Source organism: Wolffia australiana, chromosome 3, assembly GCF_029677425.1.
Source record: "Wolffia australiana isolate 7733 chromosome 3, ASM2967742v1".
Taxonomy (NCBI): domain Eukaryota; kingdom Viridiplantae; phylum Streptophyta; class Magnoliopsida; order Alismatales; family Araceae; genus Wolffia; species Wolffia australiana.
This window is the reverse complement of record NC_135837.1, coordinates 1,577,630-1,599,292: the sequence shown is the minus strand read 5'-3', so window position 1 is coordinate 1,599,292 and position 21,663 is coordinate 1,577,630. Positions and strand designations below refer to the sequence as shown.

General features: G+C 40.6%; 1 protein-coding gene across 2 annotated transcripts; it reads right to left on the bottom strand.

Annotated features, from left to right (window-relative positions):
• Positions 1 to 653: 653 nt before the first annotated feature.
• On the bottom strand, positions 654 to 5,049 carry LOC144700572 (glycosyltransferase family protein 47). 2 transcript variants are annotated; one of them, XM_078572007.1, is made up of 5 exons: positions 4,893 to 5,049; positions 4,580 to 4,825; positions 4,371 to 4,493; positions 3,272 to 3,439; positions 654 to 2,231 (listed from the first exon to the last, which is right to left on the bottom strand). In XM_078572007.1, the coding sequence occupies exons 2-5, from the start codon at positions 4,823 to 4,825 to the stop codon at positions 735 to 737; spliced, it is 2,034 nt and encodes a 677-aa protein (XP_078428133.1). In that variant the 5' UTR covers positions 4,893 to 5,049; the 3' UTR covers positions 654 to 734. The 2 variants fall into 2 exon arrangements, with proteins under 2 accessions (XP_078428133.1, XP_078428132.1); XM_078572006.1 differs by having other exon boundaries at positions 4,580 to 5,044.
• Positions 5,050 to 21,663: the final 16,614 nt, after the last annotated feature.

Here is a 21,663-nt window from a genome sequence, read left to right as displayed (position 1 = left end):
TAGGTTTGAAAACTATATGGATTATATCTAAGGAAGGGATTTCCAGCGAGAGATATGGGTCAGAGTTTACGGCAGTCTTTTAAATATTTAAACGAACCTTGGTTTGAACTGAATAGATTCAAAGTAAATGCGGACAACCCCGAAGGAATTATTCGAAGTGAAGTGGTCCAAGAGGGTACCCAAACTATTTCTTTAGATTGTAAAAGTTGAAGGCTGGGGTTTTCTTTCCTTGTATGACACTCGCTAGTACTTTGGAATATTGTACACCCAGAAAATTCAGCCAGTAGTGATCATCTGAAAGGAAATTGAGTACCCAAAAATATCCCTCCAACTGATGGAGGGTCGAATTTCTGGGTTTTGGGCTAGGTGTTACCTGAAGCTGCCACAATCTGGTCATGCAACATGTGAGGAATACATAGCTATTACTGTCGAAAAATCTCACAGGTGGCTTTACAAATAACTGTTCGTTAATACTTATCCTTTACATGCTTCCAGATTCTTAAAACACTCTTGAAATTGGTTTCCAGATTCTTAAGTATCTAAATATTGATCCCTTCTTTCCGTAATTAACTATTAGTGCCTTTCCCACCAATTAACCATCAAGATATCTTCTCCCTGCCAAACCCCTCCCCCCCCCTTCAAATACTTCATCATAACAGCTGCAAATTCAACTCTTATAGCCCTAAACAGCAATGCCAAAAGTTAAAAAAAAGAAAACCCAGCAAACTCCAACCCTATGAATCCCACCGGTCAACCCGTTGACCAAAACCCACCTTCTCTGGAAGTGGCCCGTAAAATTGAGTGAACTCGGCGAGGCAGCGCGTGCGAATCTGGTAATGAGCCTGAGTATTCCGGCTGATGGCGGCAGACGAGAACTTGGATGTATCAATGGCCCAATTTGGCCGTACATACTCCACTGTCCTCTCCCCGCCAGAGGCATTGGCATAGAGAAAGTTCATCAATATGTCCTCACAGTTGAAGTGTTGACCCACTAGCCGGCGACCCACCTCTGCCGCCTCGCTCCAGTACCTGCCAAAGGCAGCGCTGTCCATAAAGGCCGCGCCAGTCAAAACCACGTTATAACCGCCTCTCCTTCTGGCGTATCTCTCATCTCTGTATTCCCCCTCAAGAAGCCTGGGGTAGAAGCCCACAATTCGATGCGGGCTCTGCCGCCACGCCACAAACCCCTTCTCCACATCAGTGCATGTCATCATGATGTCATCATCCAGCTGGAACACCCCCCGGGTCCGGATTTCCGGGTCAGGCTTGAACCGGTTGTTGAGCGAGTTTTCCAGCTCCACACGGATCCGCACCGGCACAGCAGAGTCGAACCCAGCCGGGTCCGGCAGCGGTCCCTTGTTCCACACCACCACAATTTCCCTGACCGAGGTACAGCGTGAGTAGTGCTTCACGAAGAGCCTCAGGTTCCAGAGCCGAGCCTCATACGTCATCGTCACAAGCGTGAACTGGGATAGCTGCGATCCAAGCCGGTGCCCAGGCTCGGCACCATCTCCAGATAAGAAGAAGTGCCCCGCAGTGCAGGCTAAGGCAGCACCAAGGGCAAGCAGCACGAGCCGGAGACGCTTTCGGCGGCGCCATGAGACGGGAATTGCAGCCAGCACCAGTGCGAGCAGTGCAAGAGAGAGACATCCAAGGAGGAACCGCCGGCTCGACTCACCAGAGGGGACTCGGTCGCCGTCCATGACAGCAACCCACGAGTCCGGGCCGAGTTGAAGTGGGTCCAGGTGATGGCGGCGGGCCCCGTCCCACGAGTTGCGTGCCTTGAGGGCCAGGCCCAGTGAGAGGTTGACTGGAGACTCATGGAAGTCAAGGGGGGTCAACACGTTGACCCGGAAGAATCTGAGATCTGCGCCATAGGTTGCGCCACAGTCTTGGCCCGGACGGTAGAGATGGCCCCCGTGGAAGAACGGACGGCCGCCGTTGCGGGCGCCAAGGGCTTTGCCGGAGCGGTAAATGGGGTTGCGCTTGTGCTGGCGCCACGTGCCAAGTGGGGATTCGCTGTACCAGATTTCCAGCTCAGCATTCTTCTCCACATGGCGGCGTGTGAAGTCGGAAGCAAAGATCCAGAAGTAGGCCCCGTGGTGGATCATGACGGCGTCGACGAGAGGTTGCTTGATGAGGACTTTCTCCAGAGTCCACTTTAAGGGGAAGTGGGTGGCACGATAGAGGCGGAGGTCTCCTTTTTTGTTCCCCTCCGGCATCATGTAAATCTGAAACAAGGAGAGAATTTCATGGATCTGGGTAGAGCGTGAAGTGGTTTATTCTCTCGAGAGAGAAATTATGTCTGGGTCTCTCTCCAGGAGAGAAAATGAGAGTCTGGGATGGGAGGAAAGTTGGGAGCTCTGAGTGTTTAGTATCGATCTAAGTGACTGTCTAGAGAGGGAAAATACATCAGGGACACATTCCTGCAGGGAAAATGAGGGCAGGTATGAGAAGAAGGATAGAATTTTGGGTAATTGGAAATTACATCTGGGTCTCACTCCAGCACGGAAAATCAGCACGGGGATGACGAGAAACTTGGGAGATAGTACTGTCTAGAGAGAGAAAGTACTTCTGGAATTCGGGTCTCAACTGAATTGGAAAATGATCTTGGCGATGAGAAGAAAATTTAAATTTTGGGTTTTTCAGTGAAGTTGGATCCCACTAGATTTTCTGGCTAGAGAGAGAAAATACGTCTAGGTCTTGCTCCGAAAGGGAAAATCAGCTTGGAGATGAGAAAATAGTATATATATTTACGTGGTGGGTAGAAAAGGTTGGTCCCCCCATGGTTTTTGTCTAGAGAGAGAAAGTAATCTGTCCTCCCCCTGGCAGGGAAAATCAGCTCAAGGATGAGATGAAAGTCGGGATCTTGACGCGGTAGTTTGAATTTGGTTCCCACTCTTTGTTACTGCCTTTAGAGAGAAAATAAATCTGTCTCACTCCAGCAGGGAAAACCAGCTCAGAGATGAGAAGAAAGTTTAAACATTGACGTGGAGGGTAGAGGTTCGGTCTCCCTGGTTACTTTCTAGAGAGAGAAAGTAATTTGGGGGTCTCATTCTGAAAGGGAAAATGAGGTCAGGGATGAGACGAAAGTTGAGATCTTGATGTGTTGGATTGAATTAGGATCCCCCTGGTTTCTGTCTAGAGAGAGAAAACGTGCCTGGATCTCCCTCTTGCAGAGAAAACTGGTGAAGAGATTAGAAAAAAGTTTGGGCCATGGCATGTGGGATTTCCTTGTTTTCCATCTAGAGAAAGAGAGAGGCAGACTAACCTGGCCATCATGCTTGAAGACAAAAGGGAAAGAGAGATGCCATTCCTCGTCAAGGGCTATGCCCAGAACCTCCCAGGAAATCCCATTATTGGTGCTTTGCGCAACGCCGATGTCTCCCTGCATTGTACTGATAGTCTTTGTCTCGAAGAACAAATAAAGCGCGTCGCCCTGGGATTTTTGAAGATTGAAAAAACAGTAAAATAGGCAAAAAAAAGCATTGTTGGAGGGAAAAATTGACTACATGATCTGTTCACCAAAGAAAAATTCTTAACCATCGAGATAAAGAATAAATATTTCTAAGTACGGGTAAAATCTCAAGATATCTAATCAAAAGATAGGGAAAAGAAGACTAGTTTAGAACTATAAATGCAACAAAAACATTCTCAGGAGGCAAAATATAGAATACAAATTCTTTCAAAAAAAAATAAATATATACATAGAATACAAAAGACAAAGTGGCAGTAAACCACAAATTCAAGGGGTCAACGATAGGATATTTGATCATATAATGATCAGGACTGATGGATCAATCACCGGATATTGTGAGCTCATTCTATCAGACTGACGACTCTTACGTACAATAGGTTCGGTGATTGATTAGGTTGAGATAAGATTGACTCGATTGGATAACGGTCAAATGAGGATTGATCTAATCGACTCACAATGATCAGATGTGGACAGACCTGATCGATCTAATAAGATGAGGATAGGATCAATCTGATCACGTCAAATGTGGATCCGTCTGATCAAGATCAATGTGGATTTTAACGAACTGATCACGATCATGGCCAATACATCAATCGAAATTTTTTGATTCCATCCAGTTCGGTTGCAACCCCTAAAAAATACAAAAAATACTTGACGGAGCTCATCCTGATGAAGTGGGATACTTTTCTCAGACATTTTCATCAGAACCAAGTTCTGATGAAAGAAGAAAGAATTGAAACATTTCACAATCCAAAATCTGGTCAGTGTTCATCCAATCTAAACGAAAAATGTTTTATGTGCAGTGAATAATGCAGAGAAACTCACACATTTCATTTGGCCCATTTACTTATCTATGCTTACCAGAATCACAAATTCTCCGGCTCAAACATACCTCGCGGAACAGGAAAGGATCAGCGACGAAGTTGCTGGGAAAGCCAGCATCAGTAACAGAGGCACAGGAGAGCACAGGATTAGCAACAGGCCAGGCCGATGCATTATCATTATTCTTATCAGCCTGTAAATCAAGCAAAAAAACAAAGCTCAATCGATAAACGACGAAGCGGGATCTAAAGAACAAGATCAATGGGATCAATCACATACCAATTCGATAGGAAGCAGGGAGAACGGATCCTTCCCATAGTAAATACCAATGGCCCACGATCCCTCACCGTCCGGCTGGCATCCGACGGCCCCAGAATCATACCGTTGGAAAGAAGATATAACCAGCCAGAAGAACACGATCCCGACGACGCTAACAAAAACAGCCGATCCAGCAAAATACTGCGCAATAGACGAACGCGAGATCGATCTCAGCGTCTGCTTCCACCTCCATCGCAACTTCTTCATCTGCGCCATGATTCAAGTTTCTTGACCCAAATCAAACCATTTCTTCGAACTCTGAACGAAAATCAACCTGAAAAACAATAACAATCGGATAGAAACACGAAGAAGAAGTAGAAGATTGTTGCAGACGATCAAACGAAGCTGCTGCGAAGATCACGGTTGAAGATTTGTTGACTTCTTCGAACTGTAAGTAGAACAGCTAGAAGTAGAGAATTAGGGGTAGAGAGAAGAACTGGCCGTCCGTCGTGATACGCACGCTGGGAATACGTCCTATTTATAACCGTCAGAATGGACGGACAGGATCCGCCGATCTACATCGTAGGATCTGGTACGCATCCAGCTAATAAACTTGTTAATTTCTGTTACAATAATATATAAAAATCTGGATCTGATACTATAAATTGATTCCTCAGACAAAAAAACCCGTTTTTTTGCCTGAATTTATTTTTTGATTTTTTGTCCTCAAATTTAGAGTCCTTAAATTTTCAAAGTATATTACAAATTCCCTATGTCCTCGTCATGATCTTCGCTCACTTCATTAGGTTGTTAATCCAGGATAATTATCTCTTAAATCCATTGATACTGGTAGGAAGTTTATTTCTTGAAACTCCAAATCTCCTATCATGTTGACTATAAACTAAACAATTGAAGTTTCTTACAGTTTGTTTTGAGAAAATGGATTTTTTAGGTGTTATATTGAGCACATTTTATTATACATGTGCCATTGACTAAGGCAAAGAGCATATTAAAATGGGAAAAAATAAAAATATAAAATAAAAGCCTAAGCATAGATAGTGAGAGTTTGAGAGAAGAAAGAGCAAGTGTTTCACATAAGTTTTTAATTGCTGGCAGACCATGAATAATTTATTTATATATAAGTTTAGTATTTGCCTACTTTGCAGGCGTGAAGCGAGGGTAAATATCCCAATTTACACACAGACGCCGCACATTATTCGACATGTTTTTTAACCTCCTAACTATGCTTTCGTCTCGGACTCTCGGCTCGGAAAAAATTGCGATTGGACAGTTCCTGTGGAGGCAAAAAATGGGGCATGGGACGTCCCGAACTACCGTATCGTCTTGTCCACGACAATCTCGAACTCTAAAGGGTTAATAGCACGAAATATCCCAAACTGTATCAAAAATCTGAGACTTATCCTAAACTTTTTTTTTGGCACATTATATCCCAAACTCGCTAAGTCGATGGGGACATATCCCGGTGATGACGTGGAATCCATCGTGGCTGCCAGGTGGATTTTCGGCCAGAATTTGACCTGGCGGAATCCACCTGGCAGCCACGATGGATTCCACGTCATAACGGGGATTCCACCTGCCAGGTGTTTTCCGATAAGAGAGAGAGGCATTCTAGAGAGAGAGAAGGAGAGAGAGACGTTCTAGAGAGAGAAAGAGAGGCATTCTAGAGAGAGAGGCATTCTAGAGAGAGAGAAGGGAAGAAGGGAACGAGCGGGGAAATGAGAGAAAACTCACAGAATCGGACATGAAAGCGTGGTTGGGGTCGTCGACGTCGTAGTCAAGGAACAAGGCCACTCTTTCTCTCTCTAGAATGCCGCTCTCTCTCTAGAATGCCGCTCTCTCTCTAGAATGCCGCTCTCTCTCTAGAATGCCTCTCTTTCTCTCTCTAGAATGCCTCTCTCTCTCCTCCTCTCTCTCTCTCTAGAATGCCTCTCTCTCTTATCGAAAAACACCTGGCAGGTGGAATCCCCGTTATGACGTGGCTGCCAGGTGGATTCCGCCAGGTCAAAATCTGGCGGGTTAATAGCACGGTACATCCAAAACCATGTCCAAAGTCTGCGAGTTAACCTTAGCTTTTTTTTTGGCACGGTATATCCCAAACTCACTAAGTCGTCTGCGATATATCCCGGTGATGACGTAGAGTCTATCATGGCTGCCAGGTGGATCTCCGGCTTGATATTTACTTGGCGGAACCCACCTGGCCGCCACGCTGGATTCCACGTCATCACCGTGATATGTCTACCTGCCAAGAGAGAGAGAGAGAGTCTAGAGAGAAGGAGAGAGAGGTTCTAGAGAGAGAAAGAGAGGTGTTCTAGAGAAAGAGGCGTTGTTCTCTAGAACACCTCTCTTTCTCTCTCTTAACACCTCTCTTTCTCTCTAGAAAGAGAGAGAGAGAGAAGGAGAGAGAGGTTCTAGAGAGAGAAAGAGAGGTGTTCTAGAGAGCAATGCCTCTCTCTCTAGAACACCTCTCTTTCTCTCTCTAGAACCTCTCTCTCCTTCTCTCTCTCTAGCATGCCTCTCTCTCCCTCTCTCTCTCTAGAATGCCTCTCTCTCTTATCAGAAAACCCTTGGCAGCTTCTAGAAAGAGAAAGAGAGGTGTTCTAGAGAACAACGCTTGTCTCTCTAGAACACCTCTCTTTCTCTCTCTAGAACCTCTCTCTCCTTCTCTCTCTCTAGCACGCCTCTCTCTCCCTCTCTCTCTCTAGAACGCCTCTCTCTCTCTTTAAGTTAAACCCTTGGCAGGTAGACATATCACGGTGATGACGTGGAATCCAGCGTAGCGGCCAGGTGGGTTCCGCCAGGTAAAAATCAGGCCGGAGATCCACCTGGCAGCCACGATGGACTCCACGTCATCACCGGGATATATCGCAGACGACTTAGTGAGTTTGGGATATACCGTGCCAAAAAAAAAAGCTAAGGTTAACTCGCAGACTTTGGACATGGTTTGGGATATACCGTGCCAAAAAAAAAAAGCTAAGGTTAACTCGCAGACTTTGGACATGGTTTGGGATGTACCGTGCTATTAACCCAAATCTAGGCGGAATCCACCTGACAGCCACGATGTATTCCACGTCATCACCGGGATATGTCCTCGTCGATTTAGCGAGTTTGGGATATAACGTGCCAAAAAAAGAGTTTAGGATATGTCTCAGATTTTTTATACAGTTTGGGATAATTCGTGCTATTAACCCAACTCTAAATGGGAGCATCTTTTGGGAGAAAAGAACTTGATCTAAAAAATCAATAAATCAATAAATAAGTATGTACCTTAAATTGTTTAGTGTTTGCCCATTTTGACCCCGTTATGGCGTGGAGTGAGGGTAAATATCCCAATTTACACACGGGCGCCGCACATTATTCGACATGTTTTTTAACCTCCTAACTATGTTTTCGTCTCGGACTCTCGGCTCGGAAAAAATTGCGATCGGACAGTTCCTGTGGAGGCCAAAAATGGGGCATGGGACGTCCCGAACTACCGTAACGTCCCATCCAGGACGATCTCGAACTCTAAATGGGAGCATCTTTGGGGAGAAAAAAACTTGATCTAAAAAAATAAAAAAATAAATATGTATCTTAAATTGGGATAATGCGTTTCGGAATCTTCCCGGGTCGGATGGAACCGATGTTAACCCGAATGCATAACTGAAAAACCACGTCAGCACGAGGTCATATTCTAACGGATATTCGGGTTTCTTCAAAGGAGAAATAAATGAATCCTGACCGTCCGATAATGATCGTACGGTTATATATTTTATTATTTATTGTTTATTTATTTTTTCAACGGTTATTTATATCCGTTTGCCGTCTGGAGGAGGAAGAAATTTGCGATCTGTTCTTCGGCGTTGTTCGATCGTCTGCTGTCGATTCCTCGTTTTTGTTCGATTGAAAGCTGAAGATCGTCTGATTTCCGATCAGTTGATCGATCTATTCGTTTCAGATTGCTTCGATTTGTTTTTTTTGGTGTAATTTTGATCTTGAACGCTTCGAAATTTGAGATTCATTTATTGAGATGAATCCGTCCGTGGTTCTGAGGGCCGTGTTCGTCGGCGGAATCGCGGCATTTGCGAAGGTGGCCGGAGCGATGAAGGCGGCAGGTGGCGTGAAAATCAGTGCTGCAGCCGCTGCCATGACTGCTGCTGCCACTGCCGCAGTCTCGGGAACCAAAGAAAATGATAGTCAAGATCGGAGACAATCGGTGGTCAAAACATGATAGTAATCTCAATGTAGCAAAAAACACAGGTGAGAATACCTCCGGCTTGTAGATGCTTCTGTTTATGTGTATTTCTAACCCTTGAAGGATAAATTGATGAAGAGTATCTTCCTCTTTGGTCTCGGTTCTGGAATGTTAATTTGTGGTTACTTACGGGCATATAATTAATTCTGATTTTTTTCACTAACAAGAATACTCTTGCGTTTGAAATTATTTAATTATGATTCAGTGCATAAACTTGACGCAGTAGGATTCATTGTTCTGGAAGCCAAATCTTTTGATTTGTCGATATTCTAAGGGAACCATTTGTCTGGTTTCTGTTCACCTAGAGTTCATAAGTTTGACGCGGTAGGATTGATTGTTCTCGAAGCAAAATCCTTTCATTTGTTGATTCTAGGATATCCGTTTCTTCTGGTTTCTATTCGATTAGTGTTCGTACTATTTTAATTCTGAATTAGTTCGTTAACTCGATGCAGTAGGATTGAATTAAGATTATTTTCTTTTGACGGAGTAGGATTGATTTTCCAATATTCCAAGAGATTTGTCTCTTCTGGTTTATGTTCAGTTGTTGTTGAAACTCTTAAAGGAGGAATCAGTTGTTCGAGGTAGCGGATTAGTCTTTTTTTTTCTTGAAGCAAAATATTTGGATTTCTCTATATTTCTAAGACATCCGTGTGTTATGTTCAATTGTTGTTGAAACTTTTTCAGCCTGAATTAGTTTGTAAACATGACGGATTAGGATTGTGTGTTCTTGAAGCAAAATATTTGGGTTTCTCAATCTCTTATGGTTTATGTTCAATTGTTGTTCGAACTCTTAAAGTCTGAATTAGTCTATACACTTGCCACAATAGGATTTATTGTTCTTGAAGCAAAATCTTTTGATTTCTCTGTATTCTAAGATACTCGTGTCATATAGTTTCTGTTTAATTTTTGTTCAAACACTTGAAGGCTGAATTAATTCATAAACTTGACATGGAAGGATTTATTGTTCTCGAAGCAAAATCTTCTGAGTTATCGATATCATAAGATACCAGTTTCATCTGGTGTGTGACTGTAATATATGAATGAAGATGAATTGTGAATTTAATGTACTCTGTTTTATATGAAGTTTCCTTTTGTTTTCTAACAATCAACGTAGAAACATGTTAACATCTGATAAGAGACACATGGTACTATACTGATACAATCTTATACCCCCGGGGGTATCGCAGGAGATTTAGCCCATTAGGGGCACTTTAGTCATCTGATGTTTTGATTGGACTACGTCCTTTCTTTATAAATATGATTAACCCTCTCTTTAGGAGGGCAGTCAAGAGTTAAGGAATGATTGGCCTTTTGGCTCACTATCTTGATCATCCCTATCTCAGTCGTGTCTTCTTGACCATCCAGCAATTCCCAACCCCCCATGATTGTCTCATGGTATATTCAGCTGGTTCTCTTCCAATCCAATCCCTACCCTTGCCAATCGGTTCTCTTCTATTATTTGGCAATCCCCGTCCCGGCGATTGCCAACCTCTCACTGCGTCTTCAGGCGGCTCGTCCCTGGTTAATCCCTGCCTCCTCAGTTCGGCCCCATTCTACTCTCCAACCCCTTTGATCATCCCCTTCCGAATATGAACCAACATCAAGGGTCTTATCACATACCAAAGGAGGCATGAAATAAGCCTGATCAAATGCATTGAGCAGAAATTGGCAAGGAGATTTAAGGGTAATGGGATATCCATGATTTGGCATCTAGGTTTTTTCTTGAATTCTAGAGCCAAATAAGTTATCCACTCTCTTATCTCTTCCTCTCAGTCATCCTCCTGAAATCGTCTACCTCCTGGTACAATAACATTGGTTGGTCTCAAATTTGTTAAATCCTGTAATTCTCAATTGGTAAAGTAATCCTGTAATTCATGTATGCAACAACCCAAAGTCAGCGTATGTTGCCGCGCGAAGAGGTACAATCAATTGTACAAAAAAGGGAATTGTCATTTGATTATTTCCAGGCAGATGGGATTATTCATGTTCATGAGAAACTAGGTCAGATACAGTTATGACAAGTAAACTCAGCCCGGCCTTTCCTAACTTGATTCATTATCCTGTCAACCTCTTCCCAGGATCTGCAACAGGCCTAGAGACCTGCATTCAATTGTACAATAATCCTTTAAAATATATGATTCAGCGTAAATAAATTATTTCTTTGTATTTTTTTCTGAAAATCCTAGTAATTTCATTTTAGTTTTTATAGTTTCTATTTGTGTTTAAATTTTTAATAAAAATAGGAAATTATATGTAGATCCATAAACAGAGTAATTATCTAAAAAATAAATGTTGAAAAGTCTAATTGCACCAATTATATGCCTAATATAATCAATAATGATATATATGTGTTATCTCCACAATCGTTTCTCACTTCCTCTTATTAAAGGTTACCAAAACATTCAAAAATTAACCTAGTTCTAACAAATCAAGCATAAAGTTATTTTTTATGGTAGTAATGAGTGCATTGCTTTGGGGCATTGATAGAGTGAAAATGGGGTGTTAATTTGTAGGTGTTATTATTTTCACTTCAGTCTAATAAAATTTATGAATTAGTAATCTTACCCAGAAATGTATAGTTAAGAGTAAGGTTGTCTCCACAGCGATTGGCTCTTAGAGTCAGACTTAACTAATGAGTTAGGGAATAGAGAGAAGGGATTTTAAAATGATACTACTAATAAGAGTTCATATGATTATCAATATTTGAATACTAGATAGGAAAATGTGGATGAATTTTCTAAAGATGATAAAGTAGAATATCAAAAGGGATTTAAGGAGTGAAATAAGCAAGAAGTAATTAAGATCAAGCTCGTAACTAGAGAAGATAACAAACACCACAAGGTGTTTGAAGAAATGATTAATAGAAATAAGTTAGCTTATATATTTTTTATAAAGAGAATTCTCCCTAGAGATTTTATTCTGAGATTAAATTTGGTGTAGAGATAGTATAAGTACATTAGAGATTTTAGGTGATTTTTGTAGAATTTTTAGGAGTCAATTTATGTACAAAATTCAAAGTAAAGGTTTGAAGAATAAGTGTGTAGGAAGTGTTCGATGTAATGCCTAGCTGAAGGAGTGTCATGATAGTTTTTACATAACATGGGGGGTCTTGTAACATGCATTTTTTAGTACCTAATCTGATCATATTTACACATTTATTTTTATTTAATTACTTATAATTGCATGTTATCAAGCTTGATATGATAAAATCTATTTTTAGAATGATGTAGACACCAGTCTAGGGTATGCTGATTAATCAGCATCTCATGGCTCCAGAAATATGCTGGGCAGAGGAGTGGGCCTTCATTTGACAGTAATCAGATGGGGGGGGTTCTACTAATATGTATTAAGTAGTTTATTCACCTATGCATTTTATTAGCACTATGGGAAAAATATGTGTTAAGTAGTTTAAAAGGAATTTTTGGATGTTTGTCTTGATATTCTGGACTTTTTTGGGGATTTGACTGACTCAAATTACTGGATTGATTTTGGTATAATACAATCCAATGACTAACAAGATCACTCTGCGACATTACACATTTAATTCTATCGACAAAAACTGAATGTTCACCTATGAGAAGTCTTGGTATTTGTAGTCTCAAAAAGACAATTACAAAGTCTCCAAATGCTTTCAACCTTCAAAAACCCATACTATTTACTCAAATATCTTCATTTATCACTAAATTTGATGTTCTATTTCCAGCTGTTTTTGAAATTCCATCAAACATTCCACCATCAACAGACATGTACGATGGAATACACCTTGGACCAGAATGAAAACCCTTCAACATTAGATTTTATAAAGTATTTAGAACTAAACAAAATGGGACGGAAAAATTGTTTCAAGAATCGCAAAACCCAAAATTCAATCAGCATTCCACCAGCTCATCTTCTAGTTCAGAATTAATATTTAATAAACTATATGGTCTTTGGGAGACTTTCGCAAATGATGTAGCTTTGAAATGCTCCAAATCCCCATTAAATTTCCTATACCCTGTGTAGAAAAAATTTTGGAATAATTTCATTGTTATTTAGTTTTCACAAATTTTGATCTAAAAACTGTCAACTATCAGATATGTAACACTCTTCAAGAACATCATCCTGGCAAATCTGACATTTCCCTATTTCGTCCTCCATATTTTTCTTTTTTAATGAGCTTCTTTCATGACCACTGTTATTGGGATCGGAATATTCTAGATATTTTTTTGAAAGGTAATAATTTTAAAAATGCATATTAAGGTTTAGAAGACTGGAATTTCGCAGCTATCACAAAATATCACCCCCGAGAATTGAACCTTTAAAATGTGTCCTTGAATTTTTGGACCGTGTTAATGTCCCCAAAGATAACTGGGCATTGAGCCCTTAGAATTGCCTCGGTGGTCATCACACTCTGATTATCCTTCATTCAATTCAATGACTGAGTTAGAAAAGATGGGTCTGAACATGAAGGATATAGACATTCACACGAGAATCTTTAAGACACATAAGAAAATTTTGTGTTAACTAATGTTCCTACTATTTGTAACTATTTATGAATTCAAATTAACACCTCAGCTACACTAAGTTATTAGTCTATTTAATGATATTTTTAATCGCTTAAAAATTTTACAACAGATAATCCTGAACGTTTACACTAAGATAATTTTTCCAAGATAATCTAGTACATAATAGAATATTTAAGATACTGATTTTTTCATCAACATATATGATCACAATTGAGGAAATCATGATACCTCTCTATATGAATCAAAATTAAAACTCTCTTTTACATTGAATTCTGAAGCTGAGTTAGCTTTTACCACCATGCAGCATGCCTTAAAATTTTCAAAATCCTAGATTTGCTCAATATTTTTCTTGTTGAAACCAACACATCTCGTTTTGGAGTTTTGGTTGGCTTGTCACAGCTAACTCATCCCATAGTGATTTGAGTATGGTCTTATCTGTCGGTGCCTACAGTCAATATATTAAAGAGAGTTGATGCCAGTAGCTAAGTCTACTTGCAAATAGAATCACTATTTGATGTTTGAAAATTTTAATATTCTTGCTGAGTATTCTAGCCTAAAATTTTCTCTGATGAGTAGTGGGAGATACATCTGCAATGCCATCAATGGATGGCCAAGTTCTGCTTTTTGAAAATGAGATACAAGACATAACTCATAGTTATTGAGGTCTATGCGTATGGCAATCCTTCATGTCACCATATATAAATCATTAATTGGTTAGCAAGGAAAACCTTGGAGAAAGACATTACTCAAGAAACAGGTTTCGTAAAATCATATCCTTTAGATTTTAAAATAAAATTATCCCAACTACTCCATAAATGATATGTAAATTTATGGAGGAAGACTTATGTACCTGTAAGGTTTGTCACTTATTACACATCTTACAAGGGTTCCATGATGTCAAGATATGTGGGCATATTAGATTTTGGAAGACAAGAAAAGAATCAGCCTGAAAATATTTTAGTCAGGAATGAAGATACAAATTAACATGTTATGTCAACCAATGCCAAAAATCTCAACATCACGGAGTTTAATATTATCACCATATGTTGTCACTCAACTCTTTTATATCTCAAATTTAATATGGAAAGATATATATATATATCTATTTAACATAGTAGCTTCCAACATCGAATAGGATATAATGCTGTTATGGTAGTTATTGATATGTTAAGTAAGTAGCTTTCAATAGATACTTTGACTACCAGCTTTGAAGCATTGTGGGTGCAAAAATATTCATTATTGTAGAGTTATGAGTGATGTTCATGGTAATGAAACAAAAAACGGTAGTATGAACTTGGGTACAATCTTGAAGAAGATACACCCAACTCACGTGAGTGTGGTCATCAACACACACAATGTAGTAGTGATGGTCCGACAAAGACAAGGCATGAGAGGGGCATTAGTGATAACATGCATTTTTAGTACCTAATCTGATCATATTTACATGTTTATTTTTATTAAATTACTTATAATTACATGTTATCAAGCTTAATAAGATAAAATCAATTTTTAGAATGATGTCCTGAATTTTCTGCATTTTTTGTATTTTTGGGGATTTTTAGGACAATAGATTATGAAAATATAATTTATGAGACAAAATATGATTTTTAGGGAATTTTTGACATTAAATGCGGAAAGGTATGATTTTTATAATTCAAAATATATTTTATATGTATGTTTGGGCTTTTATTTTATTTTATATGAATTTTAAAACATACTTAAAGTCTTTATTTTGCGCCGCCATGTGTCACTGTTTGATTCGTCTTAGGGTGACGTATTAGAACTAAGGATAATGATTGGCGACAACCAATCATTAACTTAGTCAATGATTGATGTCAGCCAATCATTTGGCTACGACATTATGGCATTGCGAAAAGTGATGCCACAATGGCATTCAACTAATGAATTTGACTTTTTCTGCACAGGGATGACGTGGACGAATAAAAAAGGAGGTCTTTTTTTGCAATAACTGTGCACCTGGGCCAAGGCAGAAATTGAGATTTGATTCATTGTTGGTAATATTAAATAAAAATATATTCAACTATACTTACGAATATTTAGATAGTGATGAGTATGGATCGTCTCCACAGGGAACAATGATTAAGGAATTAATGTTTTATTATAGTGATGACGACTGTGAGAAGAGATGAAGATGATAATAGAATATGTGAGCTAGTGATATCGAGTAAAAGGATGTAATAGTTATATTTTAACTTAAATTAGTAAAGAAAAGAGTAAGTGAACATAGAATTGTGTGAAGCGATATGGGGTTGAGATAGAGAACGTGAATGACACGATGATATGGTAGAGATGAGATATGGGGATATAAGAAAGTGAAATGATAGTGAAAAGACAATGAAAAACCCTAATTAAGCTAACTATGATGTCAGGAAAAGAAACAACGTATGGCGAAGACGCTTACCTTGGATCCTTACATCCTGACAGGATCACGGCGATTTGTGAGTGTCGGTAAGCTCCCCCTCTTCTCCAATGCTTATCCCCACACACCCAAGACACCAGGAACACACTTGATGGATCTCAAAACTCACTATCTTTCAATCAGCCTACAAAAGTAAGAAGCAAGTTCAGGATGAATTTCACAGTGATTCAAGCCTCTATTAATAGACCAGAGGGTATGGATGGAAAGTGGATAGGGAGATGAAGCAGTGCTGAAAATATCAACTCAATCAGAGCTATATATCATCAGATATTGCCGTTTGAAGTTAGATCAATCATAGCCCTTATTTTTTATCTTTCCTCGTCATTGTCTCTGACGTTTCCTCTTTTTCTATTTTTGGTTGAACTATCAAATCCTTTAGATTCCTCGTCCTCTCATCTTCCGTGCTCACATTTTTTGGAGCTGCCACGTGTGCTTGTAGGCGGGAAAAGACAAGAGAGAGAGAGAGAGAGAGAAGAGAGGAAGACGATAAAATATTATTGTGTCTTTTCCTTTCTTTGTCCACGTAAAGAGAGAGAAAAGAAGACAAAAAAGTATCTCTGAACTTTGATTCATAATAATGAAGTAAACAACCATAGTATGAACTTTGGTACAATCTTGAAGAAGATACACCCAACTCACATGAGTGTAGTAGTCATCAACACACACAATGTAGTAGTGATGGTCCAAGAAGGCGAAGTATGAGAGGGGCATTAGACTTCACAATATGAGGATATATTCCCATCTTGACTCAAGTATAAAAAATGTTTATGTTTGCCTAATTGAGATGACTCACACTCATTTTTATTCAGATAAAGTTAAGACATGGTTTTTTGAAGTTTTCCAAAACAAGGATGTCATAACAACAATGCCACAAAGATTATAAATGGTTATAGATAAAAAAAGGAGTCCCAAGGTCAAAATGTTTCATAAAAAAATAACTTGTAGATGTGCCATCCATCCTCTGTTTGATATGTGGATCCTAAAAGGTACAATGAAAAGGAAAAAAATGTAACTAAGCAAAGGAAGGCTCAGGTAACAATTGATAGACTCAAAATTCAGGGTTAAAATTACATCTTTTATTTGAGTTTAATCAATAAAATTACCGAATCAAAACTCACCTAAATATACTAGTTAGTGGGATTTAACTATCTCTAGATAGTGATTCTGAAAGAATGATGAGAAGGGATGTGCATAGAGTAATAGGTAGTGTTGCGATGAAAATGATGAGATGAGAGGAGAGGTGCTAACTGTTGAATAAAGACATGATCACTGAAGGGAGAAATAGTAGTCGGGTTGACATGAATAAAGTGGATGGAAACGAGGGAGCAAGATGAGTGACAAATGAGATGGAGGAAGATAGTGATTTAGGGTTTCTGCTTTAAATGGAGAAGAGAACAGGGGATGAGCTCGTGATGACGAAGATGATATGTGACATAGGTGGTAGACGATGAAGGATTGAGGAAGATGGTGATGGATGATGGTGGATGCTATTGATTTAGCTAATTTATGTGTTGGACAAAAGCTAATGTAAGGAAATACATTAACCTTAAATATCTATATTCCAAAAGGATCAAGATGATTTTCTGATGCAGATCAGCCTCTCATCTTTTCTGTTGACCTTGTCCAAATACACTCGAGACATTATGAAAACCCTTGATGACCTTTTAAAACTCACTCTCTTTCAATCTGTATCTAAAGGAAGAAGTGAGTTTCTTTAAGATACCTGTGTGCCACGTGTCCCATAACACGTTGGTCACACAGCCTTTGCTTATCTAATCAGACTAATAGAAAATGAATTTCTTTAAGATTCTCCAATATCGATCCACATGGTGATTTATTGTGCAAAAAACTACCTCCATTTTTTTCATTTGTCCACGTCATCATCTACATTAAAAACATGTCAGTATTTAATTCCTTTATGGCATCACTAATCGTGATGTCATAACGATTGTGTTCTAATGTGATGGAGGACCATCTGGCAGATCAAGCCCATGTTCGTCATCAGCCACGTCGCGAAGCCCAAGCCAACGGAAGAACCCGAGTTTCCGATATCCAATTTGACGACAGCTTCCCAGTGTCGTTTCCGTCTGGTACGTATCATTTCCTTTGACTTTATGAAGGGCCCCCCCCCATATACAGGCCTCATGTATTCACGTTTTCTGTTGTTGTTGTTGTTGTACTTCGTTAAGACTCTTAGGGGGAGGGTCCTTATTGGACCTATCCCCTTAGAAGGCCCATCAGGGCAACCCCACCATACCCCCTACTATATAAATGGGGGTATAGTCATCGTTCTTCTTAGAAACCTTTTTATGAAGAAACAAATCGTGTTGTGAGTTGCACCTGTGATCCCCCTCGTCCTCCAGTGGAGGAATAGCGGTAAATTTTTGTGTTCTCACTCTAGATCAGCTACTGTGGTCGACCTCCCGACCTCTGCCCCGAACGAGTTGCTGGTTGTCGACGTTGCGCTGCTAGGGTTCAGGCCGCCAACGGGAAGTTTCAACTATGGCCTTGGCTTTCCCTGCAAGAACCTACGTGCTGCCCATGCCGATCACGCCGTCTCATGCGGCTCCTGCCACAAGCCTTGACGACTGGTCGCCCGTCTGTTCTGTCATATGCCTAACCTGTAAGATCTTCTCGTCGCACGAGGATCCAGCATAGCTTCCCGCGGCCGCCCTGGTCTCAGCTCTTGGACGTGGTTCCACTCCACTATGACAATAACCCAGTTCCACTAGTGGGTCCGACCGCTAATACTGCAGCCTCAGTCTCTGCCATTGCCACCATCAACGACCGCGCAGTCAACGGCTCTGCTTACACGATCCTCATCATGTCATGGTGCCCGCCATCAGCCTTGCACTTCACCCGCTACCACGAACGACATGCCACGATTTCCGCCTCTTGTGGACTCCGATGGTCGTTCTCTGAGCACATGAGCCCGGCCCTCTGTTACTCAGGGTCTGCCAACGGCTCCACCCCCCATCCCCCCATTCTGTCATCGCGGACCTCAGGGCATCCACCGTTTGAATGTCGTCGTCATCGTACCGTCTGCAAGTGTCGTCTGGCCTACTTGATTCCGACCGCATCGACGAGTAGATCACTCATCCCCGATGACGACTACCCACACCCGACACACAGTCCTGCTGATCGACCAACTCTTGCATCGTCACCAGCTCGCGTCGGGGTCTCCTTCACTTCGGATCTCCTCATCACGCTGCAGCAATCCGTTTAACCCCGAGGGATCGGACCTAGCTTACATGTCACATCCTCTACCCCTCTTTACAGTATTATTACATCTTTCAGTTCCGTCCTCGCCCGCTCCGCTGCCTCTAGTATATACGTGTTATAAAACTAGCCATCGCCCTTGTGTTAGAAACTTTTCTTCGTCGATGTTGGATCTGCTTTGTTCTCGGCGATGGACGTGGATGCTCACGGATGCTGATTGTCCCACACTACGTCGGTCTTCGAGCCGAACACCCGGGTCATTGGGAGCATGTCCGTTGCCCAGACCCCTCGTGTCTACTTCTGTCCACTGTCCCGGGTCATCGGATTTCCATCGTTCTTCTCGTTGGTTTTACAACTTACGCATCAATTATCCACATCCGCAACATGCTTCTATGCCCTTCCCTGTTGTGTAACACGCGCCGCTCGATCCCGCACTTCCTGTTACATCATAATGATTGGCTGATACCAATCACTAACAAAATTTAATGATTGGATGATGCCAACCATTATTGAGAATAATCTATTGGTTGTCATTTGACAAAGAAAATTGTGACACAAGGCATGATGGAAATAAAAACTGAAACTACCTTATAATTCATATAGAATTAAATATAAACCCATCAAATATACATAAATATACATATATATATATTAAAACTTAGAAAAATCTACTCATAATCTATCTAATGTCAGAAAAATAATATCTCGATTGAAAAAATTATTTTCTTTCAGAATATAACATCAGAAAAATCCCTAAAAAACTTAAACGTTCAAAAATCATTCATTTTAAAGATTTAATCATTTTAGGCTTGGTAAAACGCATATAAAACTATTTTAATTTGAATAAACCTGTAAATATAGTCATATTAACTTTTTTATAATGTATGTTATGAATGGCGTTGATAGATAATAAGTTTGTATGAAAATTAGGAAAATAGATAATAATGTAAGAGGAATATTTGGGGTAACAAAAATATTCACATGGCCTTTGACTACACAATCCGATAATTAGGAGCATGCTGGTGAGGTGATGAAGTGGTTGGTGTGTTGGCCTTATGGATGGAGGGCCCAAATCAATAATCCATGGTGAAGATGAAGATGCAAGGAGATTGTGTGTACCTGATGTGGACGGAGTCATTGTATCACAAGAATGTTGTAGTGCTTTGAATTCAAGGAATGTCAATATCACCTAGAAAGGCAGAGGCCTGACATTAGATTCACTAAAGAAGCTAGGAAGGTGGCATGAAAGTTGATTATGTAGTGTTGGGTTTCCGAAACTGTTTCTATAATTTAATGGACGTATGATTTTTCTTGCCCTAGTAGAAGCATGGAGGAAAGGAATTAAAGCCCTTCTCTCAAAGTTGGATGACGACTATTTGATCTTGAGGTAAGAGGGTCATGCGGTACTCTATAAATGGAGAAAACCATTACAGAAGGATGGGATGTATATCCCAACCTAGGATGACTTGAGATGGCATGTGGGATGCCTTTAATCACTTGAAGGGCAGCCAAAAATATGTGAGATTTCTCAGGTACCCGTTCATTACAGGGAACTGTGTCGCAAATCTAAGAAATTATTGACTGAGGAAGTCCACTCAGATAGACATCAGCAACAATATCCCTGAGATAACATTAGAAGGTGCAAAGATCAATATTGTCAACTCCTCAATGAGGGCAGATGTCCAAAGTGAGCTTGAAGTGATGGATCCCCATGCTTTCATTCAAGGAATGACTCAAAGATCTCCATTGTGCGTACAATATTTGTCCCATTAATGTACATGTTCTCTAATGTGGTCCAAAGTTGTTGATTGGGATAAATACGTGTGAGAAACATAGATATGGATTGTTCAATGTTCTTAAGCATCCAATGATAGCCGAATTGAGCTAAGACCAAGAGACAAGTGTGGGCACTGTAAGTACTAATGGATCATTCGACAAGTAGGGGAACATGTTGTGGGACGTCAGGAAGTGCTTGAATCCAGAGGCCTACAACACATAATTATGTCCATCCAAGACATATTTATCAACAGCCCAGACACGTGCAGAGGTTTTCCAAAGTGCTGGCAGCGGAGAGATGCAACCGGCAATGCGTCCATAGGCAACGTGTAGGGTGCCAATAAATATGGACACTTACGCGATGGCAGTTGTGCACATGAAGGCAACACTGGTGGTGGCATCAGGAGACATCAGAGATGGCTTCAGAAGTGATATTAGAGAGGGGGTCAACAAAGAGAGGAGCTTTGATGGCAGAGAAACAAAAAAATTGCGAAGAAGAAGAACAACTAATGAGGAAGGAGGCAGCACACTAGAGGCCGTAGTGGCGAGAGGAGAAACTCCAGGGCTTTGATGCCATGTTGACAAAGGGAAAAAGAAACCCTAGAATTGATCAAAGGGAGGGAAATTACATATGTATATATAGAACGGAGGTGAGAGGAAGAGAAAATACCGAGGTAGTGGAGGAACAATAGGGATGTGGGTAGAATAAGCCCATGATGAGCCAGATTAGCCTAGTCTAACATGCTCAACTAAGATGGAGATGGATGCAGGATGGCTTGCTTGGCGCCAAGCTGGGCTCGTGGAGCGAGTGAGTTTGGAGGCAGTGTTAGAGGAGGCAAGTCAGCAACTCACCATGATGGGCCGCATGCTTTGACTGGCCAGTCAGCAACTCAGCTGCAATGGCAAGTTTGTG

What these genes read in the sequence shown, in the direction of transcription:
- LOC144700572 (XM_078572006.1), bottom strand. Translation starts at nt 4,834, where the DNA reads ATGGCGCAGATGAAGAAGTTGCGATGGAGGTGGAAGCAGACGCTGAGA. An exon ending in CCCTGCTTCCTATCGAATTG is followed by an intron (nt 4,494 to 4,579) that starts GTATGTGATTGA and finishes CTTGATTTACAG; the next exon opens with GCTGATAAGAATAATGATAA. An exon ending in TCTTCAAGCATGATGGCCAG is followed by an intron (nt 2,232 to 3,271) that starts GTTAGTCTGCCT and finishes TCCTTGTTTCAG; the next exon opens with ATTTACATGATGCCGGAGGG.